Source organism: Anguilla rostrata, chromosome 10, assembly GCF_018555375.3.
Source record: "Anguilla rostrata isolate EN2019 chromosome 10, ASM1855537v3, whole genome shotgun sequence".
Taxonomy (NCBI): domain Eukaryota; kingdom Metazoa; phylum Chordata; class Actinopteri; order Anguilliformes; family Anguillidae; genus Anguilla; species Anguilla rostrata.
The window spans coordinates 13344786-13361954 of record NC_057942.1 but is presented as its reverse complement, the minus strand read 5'-3'; the positions used below and the strand labels follow the sequence as shown (position 1 = coordinate 13361954).

At 47.0% G+C, this 17169-nt stretch overlaps 1 protein-coding gene across 9 annotated transcripts in view; it reads right to left on the bottom strand.

The window, feature by feature from the left end:
• LOC135265049 (spectrin alpha chain, non-erythrocytic 1) overlaps positions 1-17169 on the bottom strand; it is a 36885-nt gene that overhangs the window by 15797 nt on the left and 3919 nt on the right. For 5 of the 9 annotated variants that reach the window (XM_064354254.1, XM_064354253.1, XM_064354252.1 and 2 more), the window contains 26 exons: positions 12836-13075; positions 12331-12456; positions 11062-11202; positions 10611-10891; positions 10071-10215; positions 9659-9813; positions 8986-9121; positions 8699-8800; positions 8395-8532; positions 7849-7959; positions 7663-7740; positions 7351-7506; positions 7025-7229; positions 6566-6747; positions 5941-6184; positions 5709-5831; positions 5200-5417; positions 4905-4997; positions 4485-4619; positions 3939-4087; positions 2657-2716; positions 1466-1664; positions 1211-1315; positions 907-939; positions 724-759; positions 236-283 (listed from right to left, as the gene is read on the bottom strand). In XM_064354254.1, the coding sequence (XP_064210324.1) occupies positions 236-283; positions 724-759; positions 907-939; positions 1211-1315; positions 1466-1664; positions 2657-2716; positions 3939-4087; positions 4485-4619; positions 4905-4997; positions 5200-5417; positions 5709-5831; positions 5941-6184; positions 6566-6747; positions 7025-7229; positions 7351-7506; positions 7663-7740; positions 7849-7959; positions 8395-8532; positions 8699-8800; positions 8986-9121; positions 9659-9813; positions 10071-10215; positions 10611-10891; positions 11062-11202; positions 12331-12456; positions 12836-13072 (3636 nt within the window). In that variant the 5' untranslated portion in view covers positions 13073-13075. The remainder of the gene's footprint in view (positions 1-235; positions 284-723; positions 760-906; positions 940-1210; positions 1316-1465; positions 1665-2656; positions 2717-3938; positions 4088-4484; positions 4620-4904; positions 4998-5199; positions 5418-5708; positions 5832-5940; positions 6185-6565; positions 6748-7024; positions 7230-7350; positions 7507-7662; positions 7741-7848; positions 7960-8394; positions 8533-8698; positions 8801-8985; positions 9122-9658; positions 9814-10070; positions 10216-10610; positions 10892-11061; positions 11203-12330; positions 12457-12835; positions 13076-17169) is intronic. The other 4 variants (XM_064354256.1, XM_064354260.1, XM_064354259.1 and 1 more) reach the window with 2 other exon arrangements.

The following is a 17169-nucleotide window of genomic DNA, read 5'->3' as shown; positions in this document are numbered from 1 at the left end:
ATTAAACAAAGGTTACAGAACAAAATTAAATGAACTGATGAGGCCCATTAGGGATGTGGAAACAGGAGGCTTGGACTGGGAACACAATGGACGAACTCCACATGCACGAAGACAGGGTGGATGATTGACATGTGGCAAACCCTGTGGGCGGGACTAGCGTCCTGCACATGGAGGACATGATTCAGGAGGAGGAGGGACAAAGACAGATGACAGGGAAGGAGACCAAGAATCTTACCTTGATAGTATTAAAGTTAGCCACCGTTTGTACAGTCAAACGTACAGTCTAGATTGAAATAAAATAAGAGCAGAAGACGAGGGGAACAAAAACACCGCACCAAGTCAAAAGAGTCACCATGTTAGCCAAGGTTTAACATTTCCTCAGGCCCAAACCTCTACATCTAGTCAGGACAGAATGCATCATCCTCTTCCACCATGAAAACCCCATGCAGTAAAATCCTGAAAGTCCTTGCATGCTTTCAGTTTGAAATATTCCTTCTCAAAGTAATTTATGCTTTTACAAAAAAAAAAGTGGCATACAAATTGTATTGACCTGCTCCAAATAGCAGCATATGTCACAGTATCAAAAGAAGTACACAAGGACTTTACATTTAAGTGAAAAAATACCAAAGATGAGGGTTTCTTATCTTAAAAAAAGAAAAAAAAGAAAAAACAGATTCATGCTTGGGATGGGTGCGATACAAGTACAAGCACAAATATTTTTACCTTCCATGGTGAAACATTTTTGGAATCTGCTTCATCCTGCACACACACACAAAACAAAACAGTATCAGTCAGGCAGTAAAAGTTTGAACTGTTTACCATGAATGATGAGCATTGTCTTTGCCCGGCAATATAGCATGCATTCCTTCATTATTTGAATAATAGCATCCAAATGAAGAGTCTTACCTTTCCTGGTGCAGAACCCAATAATTCTTGTTGCTGAGGAGGAAGAGAAAAAAAATAAGCACCTAATCCATTTTATCTGCTCAAGACTAGACTGCACACTAAGGAATATTAGCGGACTCTGAATGAGCTCTACTAAATGGCAGTAAAGATTTTACCAACTCAATTTTCAAACACCTAACACTACAATAAATTAGCACCCACATACACACAAAAGCTTTGCTTTCCCGAGTGGATTGAACACCTGATTTCTGACCTTGGCTCCTCCCTGTCGTTACTCATCGGCGCTGTAGCCCCGCCTCCTCACCTGAGCCTGCATCATGGGGGCCTCCTCGGCCATCAGCCCCTCGGACTCCAGCTCGGCGGCCACGTTGTTGATGTCCCTGAGCCGCGACTCGTTGGCCTTCAGATCCTGGGGAGAGCAAACACACGAGGCCCTGACTGCCCGTCGCCGTGCAGACCAGACCCAACCGCATGCGAAGCGACTGGTGGAGAACCTTACGGGTTATGTGAGAAAGCCGCAACTTTGGCCGAACGCTACAGACCGAGGCGGGTCTCCTACCTTCTGGAAGTCGTCGAACTTCTTCTGCAGGACCTCCACCTGCTCCAGGTCGGAGCCCACCTCCTCGTTGGTCAGCGCGCCCTCCTTCTCGTTGATCCACTGCTGCAGCTCGTTGGCCTCGCGGAACAGCATGAACTTCTTGCAGCTCTTCTCCAGCATGTCCTTGCGCTTGTCGCCCAGCTCTTGCAGGGCACCGTACCTGAGTGCGAGGGAGGGGAGGAGGAGGAGAGGAGGGTAAGAATCTCACGCAAATGTCACTCATCTCCAGGATCGATGCGCCTCAAATTCAGCAGGTTTTCCAGGCTATTTAAACCACCCAACACATTCAAATAGAGACAGAAATCTAAACTGGTCCCAATACGACAATCAGCAGTTCACTCAGGTAATTATGTGCCTTTGCATCAATCTTTGATGACATCACACTTCCAATCATATTTTGTGAAAGACTGAATGGGCTTTAATACAATGGAAACTGCCACTAACAATTTTACTGTACCACATTTTTATCAGGACATAAAAGTAAACTCCACATAAACTACTTATTCAAAATGAAAGACTGCATGTTGCGCTGATAATCTGGCAAATCACATGGGCTTTTAAAAAAAAAGAAAAACTTATTAATAAATACTGAGATGAGGGACAGACAACCACAACACAAACCACAAAAGACACTCCACAGTCACAGTGATTGAATGAGCCTACAGGCAGTTGTATAAAGCAAGACATGGCATCCAAAGAAAGGGTGTAATGAAAGGCAGATCTAAAAGGACTTAACTGGGGAAAAGCACACCGAAGGCCCGTGTGCAAACCAAACCCATCATGGAAATGGCACTGAGCTCCGCCCACCTCCACTCAGTCACATGACTCACAGCTAGACTGCTCAGTGGGTGGTGGGAGAGATTCTTGCCAATCGCTGTCACAAGCATTGCTTTTGAGAGCCCCAAAAAAAAAAATGGTAGAGGACGTGGCCAGGAAGCACATGGCTTCGATCATTTTTATGAACAGAAGAGGTTAAGAGAAATGGGTAACGGAAAAAATATATAATAAAAGAACCAAAAAGAAAGCAGAGGTAAAGAGGTAATTAACATGGGAAAGGGTGACAGGGCGGGTGGCGGGCGGTGGATGGGACTGTCCCACGTCAAACACAGAGGCATGGAGGAGTGAGGGGAAGGGGGGAGGGGTCCTACTCACAGTTCCTCCACCTGCTTCATGCGCACAGACACGCTGCAGGTCTCCTTGGTGACCAGAGGCCTGCGCAGACACGGGCCGCGCAGGCACGCGCAGGCACACGCAGGCGTGAGCGGTTAGAATAAGGATGAGAAAGACAGACAGAGAGAAGGCCACCGGGTTAGTCAGAAGCATAGCAGTGAGGAGAGGCTTTCTGTCTGCTGGATTTGGCGAAGCTCGGGAGAAAAGCACGTAAAAGTTAATGGTTATGAAAGAAGATGAAGTTAAAAGGGAACCCCCACTTGCTGCAGAAGCAAATTTAAAAGCGGATAAGGGGTCATTGTGAAGTGCGTTGGATGTAGTTACAGGGATACGTGTGCAGTCTTCCTCTTCATGCATACATTACACAGCATGGGTTAAATCACAAAGCACAACCTTCTCTGGGGTATTCTTGCCCCACCAACTGGTGATACTCTGCGCTTCTGAATGGGCGAACTAGCAGTATATGCGTACTGTGCATGCAGTTTCCATGTTCTTACAAAATGATCTTTTTTAAAAAAATTTAAAAATTGAATCCAGTACTGCATGTTCTTCAACATGAGGTGCCAAAACTTCTTATTGTTTTTTGGATGCAAAAGAGGTGAGAAAAACAGTTCAGTTTCAAGTGATCTTGTTCAAAGTACAACACTTGCTTTAACAGAAAATAAAATGCTTTCACTGAATTAAAATATTTTAACCATCTGGGTGGCCATCTTCCAATGAATACAAATGTAAGAACCATACGGACATGAAAGATTAATTACTATTCTCAGAAGTAAACTGACAAAAATAATTTATGTCAGAATACAAAATGAGGGCTAAAATAAGCATTGACATTCAAACGCACAACACATAACCACAGCCTAGGCACGGAGCCAATTAACGATTAGTATTCCCTAACAAATGAATTTCGCTGCCCTTGAGAAAGGCCCTGTCAAAAAATGATAATATACTATAAATAAATCACCTTTTTGTAAGTCTGGAAAAACAGACCATTAGCACCTGTGTATCTCAACAAGCAGGAGGTACAGCAAGGTTGGAGCAATATTCAGACTTTAGTTGCACACTGAAACCAATTCATCTGGATCCCTGCACAAGACAAATGACCTTCTGGATAAGGAAGGGAAAAAACCCCCCCTTTTGTCTTCAAATGTGCAAAGTACTCATGTGGAAGACAGCAGAAGACTGAAGAGCACACAGAGAGATCACGGTGGGCTCTAGTTAAACGGATTAAGTGCGTTTTGAGGCCTTTCAGCCGAAGCCTTACTGATTCTCAATCTGCTCCTGCCGCAGGCCGATGCTGCCCTGCTCGTCCAGAAGGTTCTCGCGGGACGAGGACTGGGTGGGGTCCAGCTTCTTCACGTACGCGGCCGGCACAAAGCCCTGCCTGTCATTCACCTCCACCTTCCACCAGTCCTGCGACAGAACCAAGAAAAGGGTTTGAAGGGTTAGAGGAAATATGGACTCGGAACCACATCCTATTCCTAGACCAAAGGAAGCCAACATTATACATCCTATATTACTCTTTAATATTAGAAAGACAGCATATATCTTACAATGTTATTTGATTTCATCAAGTTCTGCTTATGGACCATAACAAGAAGTGGGTCCTCAACAGGACATTAAACATAGGCATCAAAAGTAATAGTATTTCATTACATCACAGCAGCCTTGTGGAAGATCAGTAAACAAGACTAAGCCCATGGGAAACCTCAGTTTTGTGATGAAGACTACAACTCATTTGTAGTACAACCGCATGCAATACATCAGATAATAAATAATACCTGAAAATTGGATAGCGGGGGTGCTGTACCTTGTTGGTGCTGTTGAGGAGGGTGAGGATGTCGCCCTTCTTCATGGTGACCTCACGGGGGCTCTTCTCCTGATAGTCGTATAGAGCCAGGACCAGCTCCTTGCCAGTCTCATCATCTGTGGGGGCCACTTGTTGCTAGAGGAGAAACAGGTTGGCAGGTGTAACTTTTTGCATTTTTGAATTCTGGTGAATTTAGCAAAATTTGCATTATGTACTGGATTCTGAATTTCTATGTATTCTGCCACAAGAAAGAAAATCATTCAAGAATAACTAAATATGCACTCATAAAAAATTTTTTTCCAAGTAGGGTATCATAATCCACAGACCACCTTCACCCTCCTGACATAATGACACTGTGATGTTGCTTATTGTCGTTTCAGTTTGGCTGATTCCTCCACCCCCTGACCCACAGACACTCACCCTGCAGGCCTGGGCCTGCTCCTTCAGGGCCTGGATGCTGCTGCCATAAGCGCTGAGATCAGACATCAAGGCTTCATGCTTCTTCAGCAGGGCCTGTGGGATGAGAAGGAGTACTTGTTCAGTTAACTGCCAGTCACACATCCCCCCCTCCACCACCAACACAAGCTTTACTATTCACCATCCAACTAGATATCAAACTGCAGTGACATTGCCCTGTTATTTTGACTTTTATTTCTGTTATTTTGACCTTGATCTCTGCCTCTAACCAGCAAAGTCCCTGCCCCTAACCCCTCACCTCGGCGGAGTCCTCGTCCTTGCCGTAGTCGGTGCTCCCCACGATGGGCTCCTTCTCCCTCATCCAGGACTCGGCCTCGTTGGCGTCGGCGAAGTACTGCTGCGCCTGCAGGGAGTCCTCCAGGTCCTGCCGCCGCTGCGACGCCTTGCCCTTCAGAGAGTCCCAGCGGCCGTTCAGCTCGCCCAGCTTGGCCTTCACGTCTTCCCCGGCAAAGTGGCCTGAGGGGAGGGAGCACCGGCGGGCGGCAGGGCCTTTAAAGATCATCTAGTCATGAACCCCTCACAGCTGTACAATGGAGCGGGTTCATTTTTACCATGAGCAACATTTTCACCATAAGGGGCCTTTCTCCGTACACTGTACTAACTTCAGTGTTGTACTTAAAGACATGACTGGATTTAATACAATCTGCTTGCATAGTGAAACAGGAAACAGGCACATGCTGGTTTATAGGAGCACCCTAAATTCTGATGTGGGTGCATATTGTGACAGTAGGAAACAGCAGAGCCTACCCTCATCCACCATGGCCTGGCCCTTCTGGGTGACGGCCTTGATGCGGGGCTCGTGTCCCCCGATCTCGGCCTGCAGCGCCTGGTGCTTCTTCAGCAGGTTCTGGACCCCGATCAGGTCTTTCCCTGGGAGAGGTGAGAGAACACATTAAACTCAGCGCACCAGCCTGCTACAAGTAAAACCTGGAACGGCTCAAACTGCCGTGACTGCCGTTTAGGCCTCCGCAACACTGACCCCTGTTGGTGGACGCGGCGATGGGCTCCTTCTCGCGGATCCAGGTCTCCTCGTCCTCCACGTCGCGGAAGAGCTGCTGCAGGCGCAGGGAGTCGGACAGCTTCTGCTTGCGGGCCGCCATGGGGTCCTTCAGCGCCTCGTAGCGCGCCACCAGCGCCTCCTGCTTCTTGCGGATGTTGTCGGCGTCGAAGTGGCCCGCCTCCTGGAACTGCCGCGCTTGGATGGTGATGCCGTCAATGCGGTCCTATCGGGCGAGGGAAGGATGGGAGAGAGAGGGCTTCAGTAAGTGGCTGTCCAGATGAATCCAATAGCATAGGTTCAGACAGTGATAAACAATGAACAAGGTTTCCTACAATGGTGCTGATGGTGAATAATGTTATTTTCATGTTTACATTTAAGTAGTAGTTTAAATGTGTCATTCGGTGGGGCACTGTTATGTTTTTTGTAATCACGTGCATTGCCTATTACTTTTTACTCAATGAGCTGGACTTTAACCTGAATGCACCACCCACCAGACCACGGACACGCCCGTTTTCCGTAGGCACACTTGCTGCTCACATTCCAAACATCACATTCATTCCGCAAACACCGAGCTTCCGCCCAGGCGAGATTCCCGAACGCAGACCTGGTGCGCCGCCACGTCGGCCTCCAGCAGGGCATGCTTCTTCTGCAGGTTCTGCACGCTGGTCAGGTCCTTGCCGTAGTCGTCCGAGGCCAGGTGGCCTTCCACCTCGTACAGCCACAGCTCGATGTCCTCCACGTTGCGGTTGAACTGCTGCTGCTGGTTGGCCTCGCGGAGCTTGATGCCTGAACAGAGACGGCACACGTTGTGTGAATCACAATGTACAATCTTCTGGCGTGAAACTGTCACATTAACTAACTTTCTCGTCAGGTCAATTATTAAGAACAATTAAGGATTTCCAAGTCTAAAACCGGCTACTACAGACATTAGCATACACATTTGTAATTCATAATACTTTAATATTTTTAATGTGTAACATCATGCCATTTTTATATTTAGTACTGAAGATGCATACACAGATTGAATGTACCATTTGAGGTAGGGCTTGACAGCCTTTCTAACCTTTGAGCTCAGTGGCCTCCAGCAGTTTCTTCCACATGGTGCTGACCTCATCCATGCGGCCGGACACCTCGTCGGAGGCGTAGTGCTTGGCGTCGATCAGCTCCTGCCCAGACTTCTGCAGGGCGTCGATGCGGCTCTGATTGGCCGAGAGTTCGGCTTCGAAGGCCTGGTGCTTCTGCACTTTCCCCTGCAGGTTGGATGGATCCTGGGGGTGGGGGTAATGGAGAAGGGTCAAGCTCAAAACAGGACATGACCCAAAAAACTACAAAAACAAGTGTGATCGCAGCGTATCGGTGTGAATGAAAGAGCTCCTCGGCGGTCCTTGCCTTGTAGGCCTCATCAGTGGCGGTCTTCATCTTCTCGTTGATCCAGCTCTTGAGCTCGTCGGAGTCGCGGAAAAACTGCTGCAGGTGGAAGGAGTCCTCCAGCGCGGCGCGGCGGGACTGAGCGCGCTCGTGAAGGGCGTTGCGTCGGCTCAGCAGCTGCAAAGGTACGCACGTTTAACAACAGGAAGTCCCGCGAACCGCTTCTGCTACGCACGATTCTGGAACTTTCCACACACCAAATAAAATAAAATAAAGTGTGTGTGAATGAATTAATGAAGCCAGTAGGAGTTCCTCCCCCTTCCCAGCACTCACTGCATCTCTGCGAGTGGCCACGTCCTCCTTGGCGTAGTGGTTGTTCTGGATCAGTTTGGTGGCAAATTCATCCAGGGCCTATGGAACACAAAACAGCAAACAAAGAGTAAATAAATGCTCCCACCATGGGGAACAAAACCACATGTAACCACAGAACTGTTATAAACCCAAATTAGGGCCGCTCACTGTTATTTTCTCCTCCTGGGCGCTGAGAGACTTCTCAAAGTCCTCGTGCTTCTTCAGAAGGGCCTCCACACTGTCCAGGGAGTCGCCCAGGTCTTCGTTCAGAAGGAAAGCCTGGAAGAGGCACGTCCGCAAATCACGTTACTCACTTTAAATACAGACTAATGGCACATTTACAGCAGTTTGTGTATTGAGAAAATACCCCTGCATTCAGCGTGTGAAAAATGACACCTAACAAAATCAATGTGCCTTCACAAAAAACAGCACTGTGATATTTTTATCAATTTTACATTAGGTCAATATGTTCACATTTGTCTGTGCATTTATACTCAATTGCGTATTTTTAAAAATTCCCCTGCAAGATTTCTTCATGCATTATAACATTAGTCTACTACACACCATCACTATCAATCATTCATCAAACCATTACCACATTTATTTAATTCGTTTTTAATAGTCGATTATAATTGGGCATGTAGTGAACTGTAACACTGCTCAAGGGGGACAGTAAAGGTGCATCAGAGTGCACGTGCGTGGAATGGGACCCACCTCCTGCTTGCTCATCCAGTTGTCGACCTGCTCGGTGTCCCTGTAGAAGAGCTGCAGGTCCATGCACTGCTCGTACTGCTGCCTGCGCAGCTCCCACAGCTCCAGCAGGGACTCCTTCTCCGCAGACAGGACGCCCAGCTGCGCAGAGAGACCCAAAAAACCCGGGTTCAGAAGAGGGGAGATGCCCTGATACAGACTAACCACCACAGAGGGTAGCATATAGCTCAGAGGAACTAACATAGCTGGGGGAGGGGGGTGGGCAGGAAGGGGTTGATTACATGAAGATTTAACATGAAGCGGTTACCTTCTCCTTCACGTCCTCAGAGGCATAGTGTCCGGTGTTCAGGAGGGCATGACCAGCTTCATCGGTGCTTTTGAAGCTGTCCTCATGGGCATCGATCTCTCCCTGCAAGAAACCAAACGCTAATTAGTGCACAAGCATACGACTGACACAGCATGAGACAGCAACACAGCAGCATCTGAACCTCCATTTTGAATTCCCCTGCAGCTACCATTTGCCATTCGCTTTAGCAGCCTTCTTTGCTTCAACCAAGCAAGAACTCACTCTTCATGATAATTTTGGACATTCACCTTGTGCTCCTGGTGACGGTCCAGCAGGGCCTCTGCCCCAGCAACATCATTGGCCAGTTCATCTGCATTGATCAAGGCCTTCATCTCAGTCACCCAGCTGGTCAGGTCACGGAAGTCTGCAGTAAAGCGCTGCAGCCTATAGGGGGCAAAAGAGAGCACTGCAGTCATGTTCTGGAGGGGGTGTAGTTGCTATAATAATTGAGTTCTGTGGAAAATTAGTTTGAGTTATTAGTTTAAAAAAGGACAGTTTTTCATCATACTAAATGTTTTTGTGGTTGTCAAACAAAAGCAAACATGTAAAATCGAACTATACTAAGTTAAATGGCTATTGAAAGTGGAGACAACCAGTTTATTCATTAAGGCGATGCCTCTACAAAGAAATACTTTAGTATACACTGAGCATGTTGTGTAGTCTGCATAGAGCTATATTTAATAATGAATCTTCACCCTTTGGAAACAGCACATGTATAAATGCATGGATGGGAGCTTAATATAAAATACTACACAATATATGCACAATATACAACTATCAACATGTGGAATACAGTTATGCGTGCATTTGTCAAAAAGAAAAGATTTCTTTAAAACTGAGACTTGATTATCGATGCTAGCGCATTAGTGACTTTCCCACCCTAAGCTCTTAGACAGCGGCTCGGCGCTGCCCAGCGCTCACCTGTACGAGTCGTTGAGGCGGGCGTGGCGCTCGGCGGCCAGCGTGCGGATCTGCTCCCAGTTGGTGATGAGCTCGTCCCGCTTCAGGTGGATCTGAGAGGCGTTCTGGGGGTGGCTCTGCTGCAGACGCTCGGCCTCCGAGCCCAGGGTGTTCACCTGCCGAAACGGGGCGTTCACGGTTTTGCACGTGCAGAAACACATTCAGACAGGACACAAAAGTGCGGCGAGAAGTGTGAAAATGAACTGCACCAATAGCACAGTCAGCGAACCTGACCAGCATTATAAGGAGTTAAATTAAGTCATATATAAACCTGACAGAGGGCTCTCAACACACACACACACGGACACAGGTACAGACCGAAGCTCCCTGCATACGCGGTCAAAGACAACGACAGGAAGACGTTTCCACCGACCTTGTCCTCCAGGGCAGCCAGGTCTCTCTCCAGACCCTCGTGCTTGCGCAGGAGGGCTTGCACGCTCGCCAGGTCGCGCCCAAAGTCGTCCGACGCCATCAGCTGCTCCTTCTCCTTGATCCAGCTGATGGTCTCATCCACGTCTCTGCAGGGCCACAGACACTCATCAGAAAGCCCATTTCCATAATGAAATTCCAATATAGGGAATTTTAAAAAAAGAGAGAAACATTTCCCCAAAAACAGCAGATTATTTTGAACACTGCCACTGAAACATTTTAACCGCAGTGTACCAGTGCCCTGATTTCACACCTTAAGCCCTCTCGAATAACTAGATATGCCACTACAAAGGGAAATATGAGATGCACTTTATAACAACGAAAGATTGCTTAGTTTTGAGGGGCTTTTGCATTAAGCTACACATTTAAGGCAAATTCTCTTTCAAGACGAGGCAGAAAAAGTGGCACTTTTCTTTGATAATCTCAGCCAAATGCCTGGAGGACCGGAGTCAGGGTCCAGCGGACAGGCAGAGAGGAGTCGTACCTGTTGAAGCGCTGGACCTCGGCAGCCCCAAACAGCTTCCCCTGTCTCTGCTGGGCCAGGCCCTTCAGCCTCTTCCAGGCGGCGTTGACCTCCTCCTGCTTCCTGACGATCAGCTCCTCCTCCGGGTGCGACTCCTGCACCAGCTTGCTGGCCAGCTGGTTGACGTCGTTGACCCGCTCCTCGTGGGCCGCCAGATCCGTCTGGAACTCCTCAAACTTCTTCTGCAGGACCTCCACGTGCTCCAAGTCCTGGCCGAGCTCCTCGGAGGTGACGATGGCTTCCTGCACAGGCACCCAAAAACTTGTTCGTAATCCACAAAACTCTCACATTGTGTGCTTGTATGTGTGGCGTCTGCATGTATGCCTTGGGTGTGGGGTGCAACGTGATGTGTCTGTGATGCATCACTAATGTGGTGGGTTTATGAAGGCGTATTAGCGTGTGGTGTGGTCACCTTGTCGCTGATCCATTCCAGGGCGTCCTCACACTCCCGCAGGTACTGCACCAGCTTTTGAGCCTGCAGGAGGCGTACTCCCTTCTCCTGGGTCTTCTGCAGCAGCAGGTCCCACAGCCTGTGCAGCTCCTCCAGGCGCAACTGACAGGATGAGAGGGACAGAAGCGCATCTTCACTGCTACTGTGCAACATCACGGCCTTCTGACAAACAGCACAAGTCATCACTACCACACCAGAGGAGTCCCCTGGACACAGGGAGAAAGACTCTGTGTACCTGGACATTGGCTAAAATTGACTGAACCTTACCTACACCGATTGAATCATAATCTTGATAATTAATTTTATCTCAAACTTCAGTGCATGCAAATCTAACAGTAACTAACACTGATAAAGCACTGCAAGTCAAAAACTTTTCTGAAGGACGAAAGCAGACAGGAAACAGAGAAAGCAGATTCAAGAGGCTGACAGCACCCACCCAAGCACCTACTTGCTTACAGTAAATGTTAACAGACACTTTATACACTGGGTCACTGGGCAGTCCGGTGGGGCATGAAAGACTGTACCAAACACAGGGGGGTTAGGTTCACCTCTCACAAGAAACTTACAACACACCAGCAGATAGTCACTTTACAACTGTAGTAAGCCCGAATATAATGTTGGGACATGTAAAAATACACCAAAAAAGTCCACTGTGCTTGTCAGTATTTTTCCCTAATGTTGAAGCCATAGCCACACTCAGCAAGAGCTGAAGCTGTAGACACCAAACAATACAAACTTTTATGACTTTCATTGAGTAACACAGATGCATTTGGCCAAATACTGCCTAATTAAAAGGTCTCTTGTTTCTTTAACAATACGGTGTAAGGTAAAAGGTGATATTCTTGAGAGAAATGATTGTTCTTTTGATTAAATTACAATGCATTCATTGTGAACTTCTCCTCAGAATAGCCAGCAAAAAGCAGCTCACAGCTTGACAGAATTCTAAAACCGTAACTTGCTACACAGTATATGCTGTTGCTACAACTTCCTGTATCCTGTAACTGAAAAACAGCAAATGTGTATTTTGCCAAAATGGCCAAAGACCACTGACTGGCCTGCCCTCCCTGCATGTGCAAACTAACTACACTATTTCAGCAGTGAGCTTCCCTTTCACAAGCCCTTTATGAAAGATCTGCCAATGGATATATTAAAATGTTTCAGTACTTCAAAGAATTTTCACTTTTTAATTGCCGTTTCTTTGTGATCAAAGCCTGAAACTGAAACTCTTACCCGGATGATCTCGGAGGCGAAGTGGCCCTCGGAGATCATCAGGTTGCCGGTCTCGTCCAGCTTGATGATGGCGCCAGCGTTGGCCTGCACTTCCGCCTCGAAGGCCTGGTGCTTCTGCAGCTTCCCCTGTGGGACAGAGATGAACGGTAACGCCATGCGGGAAAACAGGGGAGAGGCACCGTATGTGATCACTGTCCAGAGCCTACAGTACTTACAATGGCACACTAAAATGGGACCTGCTTTGCAAAGGTTTTAACTCACATTCTAATCACAATCCCCACATGCTAGGTGTGTACATAAAAACAGAGTGAACAGCATGGGTCTGCTTTATGGCCAAGACTTCCAATCACGGAACCCACAGATGTAAGTACCATTATTGATCAATTACATAAATCTTAGACAACACAGAAATCAATCTGTTCGAACCACTATTATGCTGGGCATCTCTGAAATCTCATTTACATCAGTACACCGCTTGCCTTGCAGCAACACACTCGGCTCTGACCTGCAGGTTGGTGGGGTCCTTGTAGTTCTCGTCGGAGGCGATCTGCAGCTTCTCCTGGATCCACTTCTCCAGCTCGTCGGCATCTCGGCGGAAGAACTGGAAGCGGTACGAGTCCTCCAGCTTCTGCCGCCGCAGCGTGGACAGGTCTTTGAACCGCCGGTAGCGGTCCAGCACCTGCTGCCGCCGTTCCTGGATGTCATCGGCAGTCTCCAGCACTTTCACCCCGCTGGTTTCCATTTTCTGACCGAGCGAGCAACACGCAATACAGACACACACAGTGGACGGAACAGAGAACAGAGAAATATTGGTTTATTTATTTAAAATGACTAAGGCAAACAGAAAACCATCATAAAATACCTACCAATGAAATCTCCTTATCCAATTTCCACAATTAAGTACAGAAAAATCACTGGGAGGTGGTTAGAGGAAAACTACAGTAAAACTTCCCGCCAATGGTTGATTTTCGTTACCTAGTCTACATGAACACAGAATATTCACCCTTGGACTAATGTTAATTCCTTGTACCTGGCTAGCCATGTTCTACCGTTATAAAATGGGACAGCCTTTAATTGAAATCTTGATACCTATGGCATGATGGGACATTTTATACCAACCAAGTCTTCTGACCAGGAATGCATGCATCTCTATGCTACAATAGTACACTATAAACACTGGTGGTCTTCAAAGATGAAACAACAAAAGCTAAATACCACCCAACCACATGCTAAATTCCTAATGGTTTATACAGCTGTTCTTCCCTGTGGAAAGCAGCAGGGGACACAAGTGGCTGATTCCACATGGCAGATGGGGACAGGGCAGTGGTGGTGGCGGGGGCTGCAGTGGGGGAGGGAGCAGACTGTATCGCAGGCTAGCCTTTCTGTCATTTACAGCCTGCTGAACCACACCCAGCGAGAGTCACCATTGATCATGTTACAAGGATGCATTCAAGCACACAGACCATTCTTTCAATTCCATAGATGTCATAGCTAAGGAACTGAAAGAAAAAACAGCTGTCAGTTCTCAATGGTTCCATTTCAGACATAAAAACTAATCAATGTTCACCACTGAAGCAGACCAGAGGGTGTGCTGTGAAAGCACTAAAGCAATTCCTCGCTGTTACACAACAGTTACAGCACCCAGTTACCAAGAAGTGAAAAATGTAGCGAGACAAAAAAAAAAGCTGGCCTGACTTTTCTGTCCCTGACAAACACTTGGCTTTCTTGGAAGCTTTACCCCGAGCCCCACTAACACACAGTCAAGCTCATTGTATTTTGGGGCCGTGGTGTGAGAGAGAGAGAGACAGCAAAAGACAATTAATGAAAAGAGGCAGTCAACCCAAGGCCACTGACGGCAAATAAAACGGAGGGAAAAGAGGGAAAAAAGCACGAGCTCATTTCGGCAGGCCAACGGGAGAGAGAGGCAGGGTGCCATGCTGCAGGGAGGCCTGGCTGAATAAAAGGTCCCTTTGTGGACGGCCTGGGAGACAGCACAGGGACAGAGTCAGGCCCCCATTCACTGCTCACGCTGTTGCTCTATCAAACTGGAATCAGCTGACCGCAGCAACATTCCACTCTGCCAAATGCACTCCATGTAACAGAGCTGGGCCAGACCAGTGCAGTTCACTGCTGAACAATACTGTATGCAAGGGATCAGAAGAACGGTATTCCTATAGACATAAAATTGAACTCCCCCCAAACATCAGCGACTGTTATGGTCATTCCAAAAAGGACACCAGAAATCATAATCACACTCAATTACAAAACCTCTTAAATTCATATTTTTTGTTTTTGTTCTTAGGAAAAGATGCTACAAAAAAAACCAACGTGGGATTCATGAAACATACGCTCAAAAAGGGAGGTCTGCGCATCTCAGCCACTGTATCAGATGATGAATGCTGATTGGTTGTAAATTTGAGGTGTGTGCCTGTTCATGCGCATAAGGAAACACTGTCCCAATCCCATATAAGGCATGCTGACTTCAGGATCACGCGCAAACAGAAGCCGTTCGGCTCTCTCCGCAAACATATCTAAGTGGTCCAAAGGCACGGCTAGCCAAGTAATCCAAAAGCAGCAAATACGCCTTAGTTAAGTGCTGGGTTTGACTGTGCACTTGAGTCTTTAAATATCCACATCAATCATCATCGTCATTCCTTTTAATCAATAAAAGAAATGAATTAGGCCTACATGTGTTCCCAACAAGGGTATTAGGTTATTAAGTAAAACTAAGACAAAAAACTTGGCATGAAAAAACATTATTATAAACTGAAATAAAAATAAAAATAAATAAATAGTCTTGACAATCCAATCATCACTTTTCCAAGATGTTTGGCCTGATGGTGGCGCTACAGAGAAGGCCACGTGGTCACCAAAATCAGTTGTTTCTTCCTCTTGGGAACATAAATGTACACAGCAAATTTAAGAATCCAGCCATTACCATTTCAGATATGTCTGTCATGTATGGACGGATGGACAAACGGGCATTATCACAGGCCTAACCTCATTGACGGAGGTAATGAAGGAAAAAAAAAGGGGAAATCATTTTAAAATAAACTTTTTCAAAATTTAAAAACCTGTGCAATTGAATTTGCTGAGAAGACTACCCTCTTTCAGCCATCGTAAAATTTCTCTACACTACAGGCTCAACCAACCCCGCCCCTGTCCCATCCCATCCCATCCCATCCCATCCCCCACACCGCGACTGGCCTGATGTAATGTGACAGCTCTGAGTGTGCCGTCAGCTTCATTCCTCTGGGGATTTAGTGCTTGCTTCCCGAGGGATTAAAACCGGACAACAAACCGATTTCGCCAGGCTGTGATCCAGAGAGGCGATAAGGTTTAGGACACAGGTCTACGATCCAGACCAAAGGGCACACGTCAGCTTGCCTAGGACCTCCCTGCCACGGTGTCTGGGGGACAGACATCTCCTGGATACTGATCCTAAGAGGGAGGGAACAAGCTCCTTTGGGGGTTCTGTGTAGTGGCTCAACTGATTAGAAATAACCCCTGGTGGCAAGATGAGCGATGGGAGTTTTAACTAGGGCAGATCGACATGGAAACTAAGGCTGTCAGCAGAGGCCACACATTACACCATTTTCTACATCTCACTACAGTTTCTACTTTACCTTTTTTGTTTGGGGGGGGGTGTGGCAGTTAACTCAAACTAATTCGAAAAATTATCTACTACACGTCATAAAATCATAAACTAACCCTGTAACCATGAGTGCTAGAGCCTGGCTGCTCAGCGCTGGCACCCTGCCCAGGAGTTCAGAGTGCAGCCCCGCCCTTCCTGCATCTGCAAGCTTTTTTTTTTTCAAAACCGTCCACGGCCGGTTTAAACACCAGCGCATACGCAGAGGCTCCGGAACATTCTGTCGGCTGTGCACTATGACCCTCTCTCTCTCGCCAGCCCTCTCTATTGAAGAACACTCCCATAGCTGCTGCTACACACATTCCATTGCAATGACATGCAGCACTGCAACACTGATACCAGCTGGTCTGCTGGCCTCTCTGCTCCACAGCATCTATAACAATGCATCCTATCACACAGGGCTTTCCGCTTCGTTTTTATGCGTCTATCCATGAGTGCAATCCACACACCAGCAGAAAGGTGTGCTTAAGAAAGTGGTAGGCATTTTGATATTTCTTACTTTCAGGCATTTGGAAGATGCTCTTACCCAGAGTGACTTACAAATATTACAGCCATGTATACAGCTGAAAATGTACAGAGGCAATTCGGGCTACAAAGCTCTCAATAGCACAACAGCAAAATCCATAACCTTGGATTTGCAAGCCCAGTTCCCCAATCATTATGCAGTACTGCCGCCCATCCTCAGAGAATTGCGTTCTGCCTGTCAGTAATGACGGCATGGGCTGTGCTGTACACCAAAAGGGAATGTTTCATAAGCCTCCAACCATTTCAGGCAATACAGGTAAACTAAACATCGCCAGCAGCACCCCACATAGGCTACACAAATGTCAAATGGCTTCTGTCAGAACTGTCACAGAACTAGCGTAGCTCGGTCTGTCCTACTTCTCGATTAGTCTTTTTCTCTACAACATGCCACAGATTCTATGGCAGCCAAGCTGATATTTATAGACTGTCACTGTGTCCTGTGATTAAATCAGTGAAGAGGGCTCATTCGCAGACAGTGGGACAAATCTAGCAGGAAACTGAGGCAGGGAAGAAAAACCTGCGTGTCATGAATAATCAGTCATTCCAACAGTCACAGGGAACCTAGGTTATCCTAAAATATATACTGAATTAGGACAAGAAGATAACTGAAAAACCCTTTGGTTTCTGAGAAAGGTCATCCAATGGAGCATGAACCCTAGAGC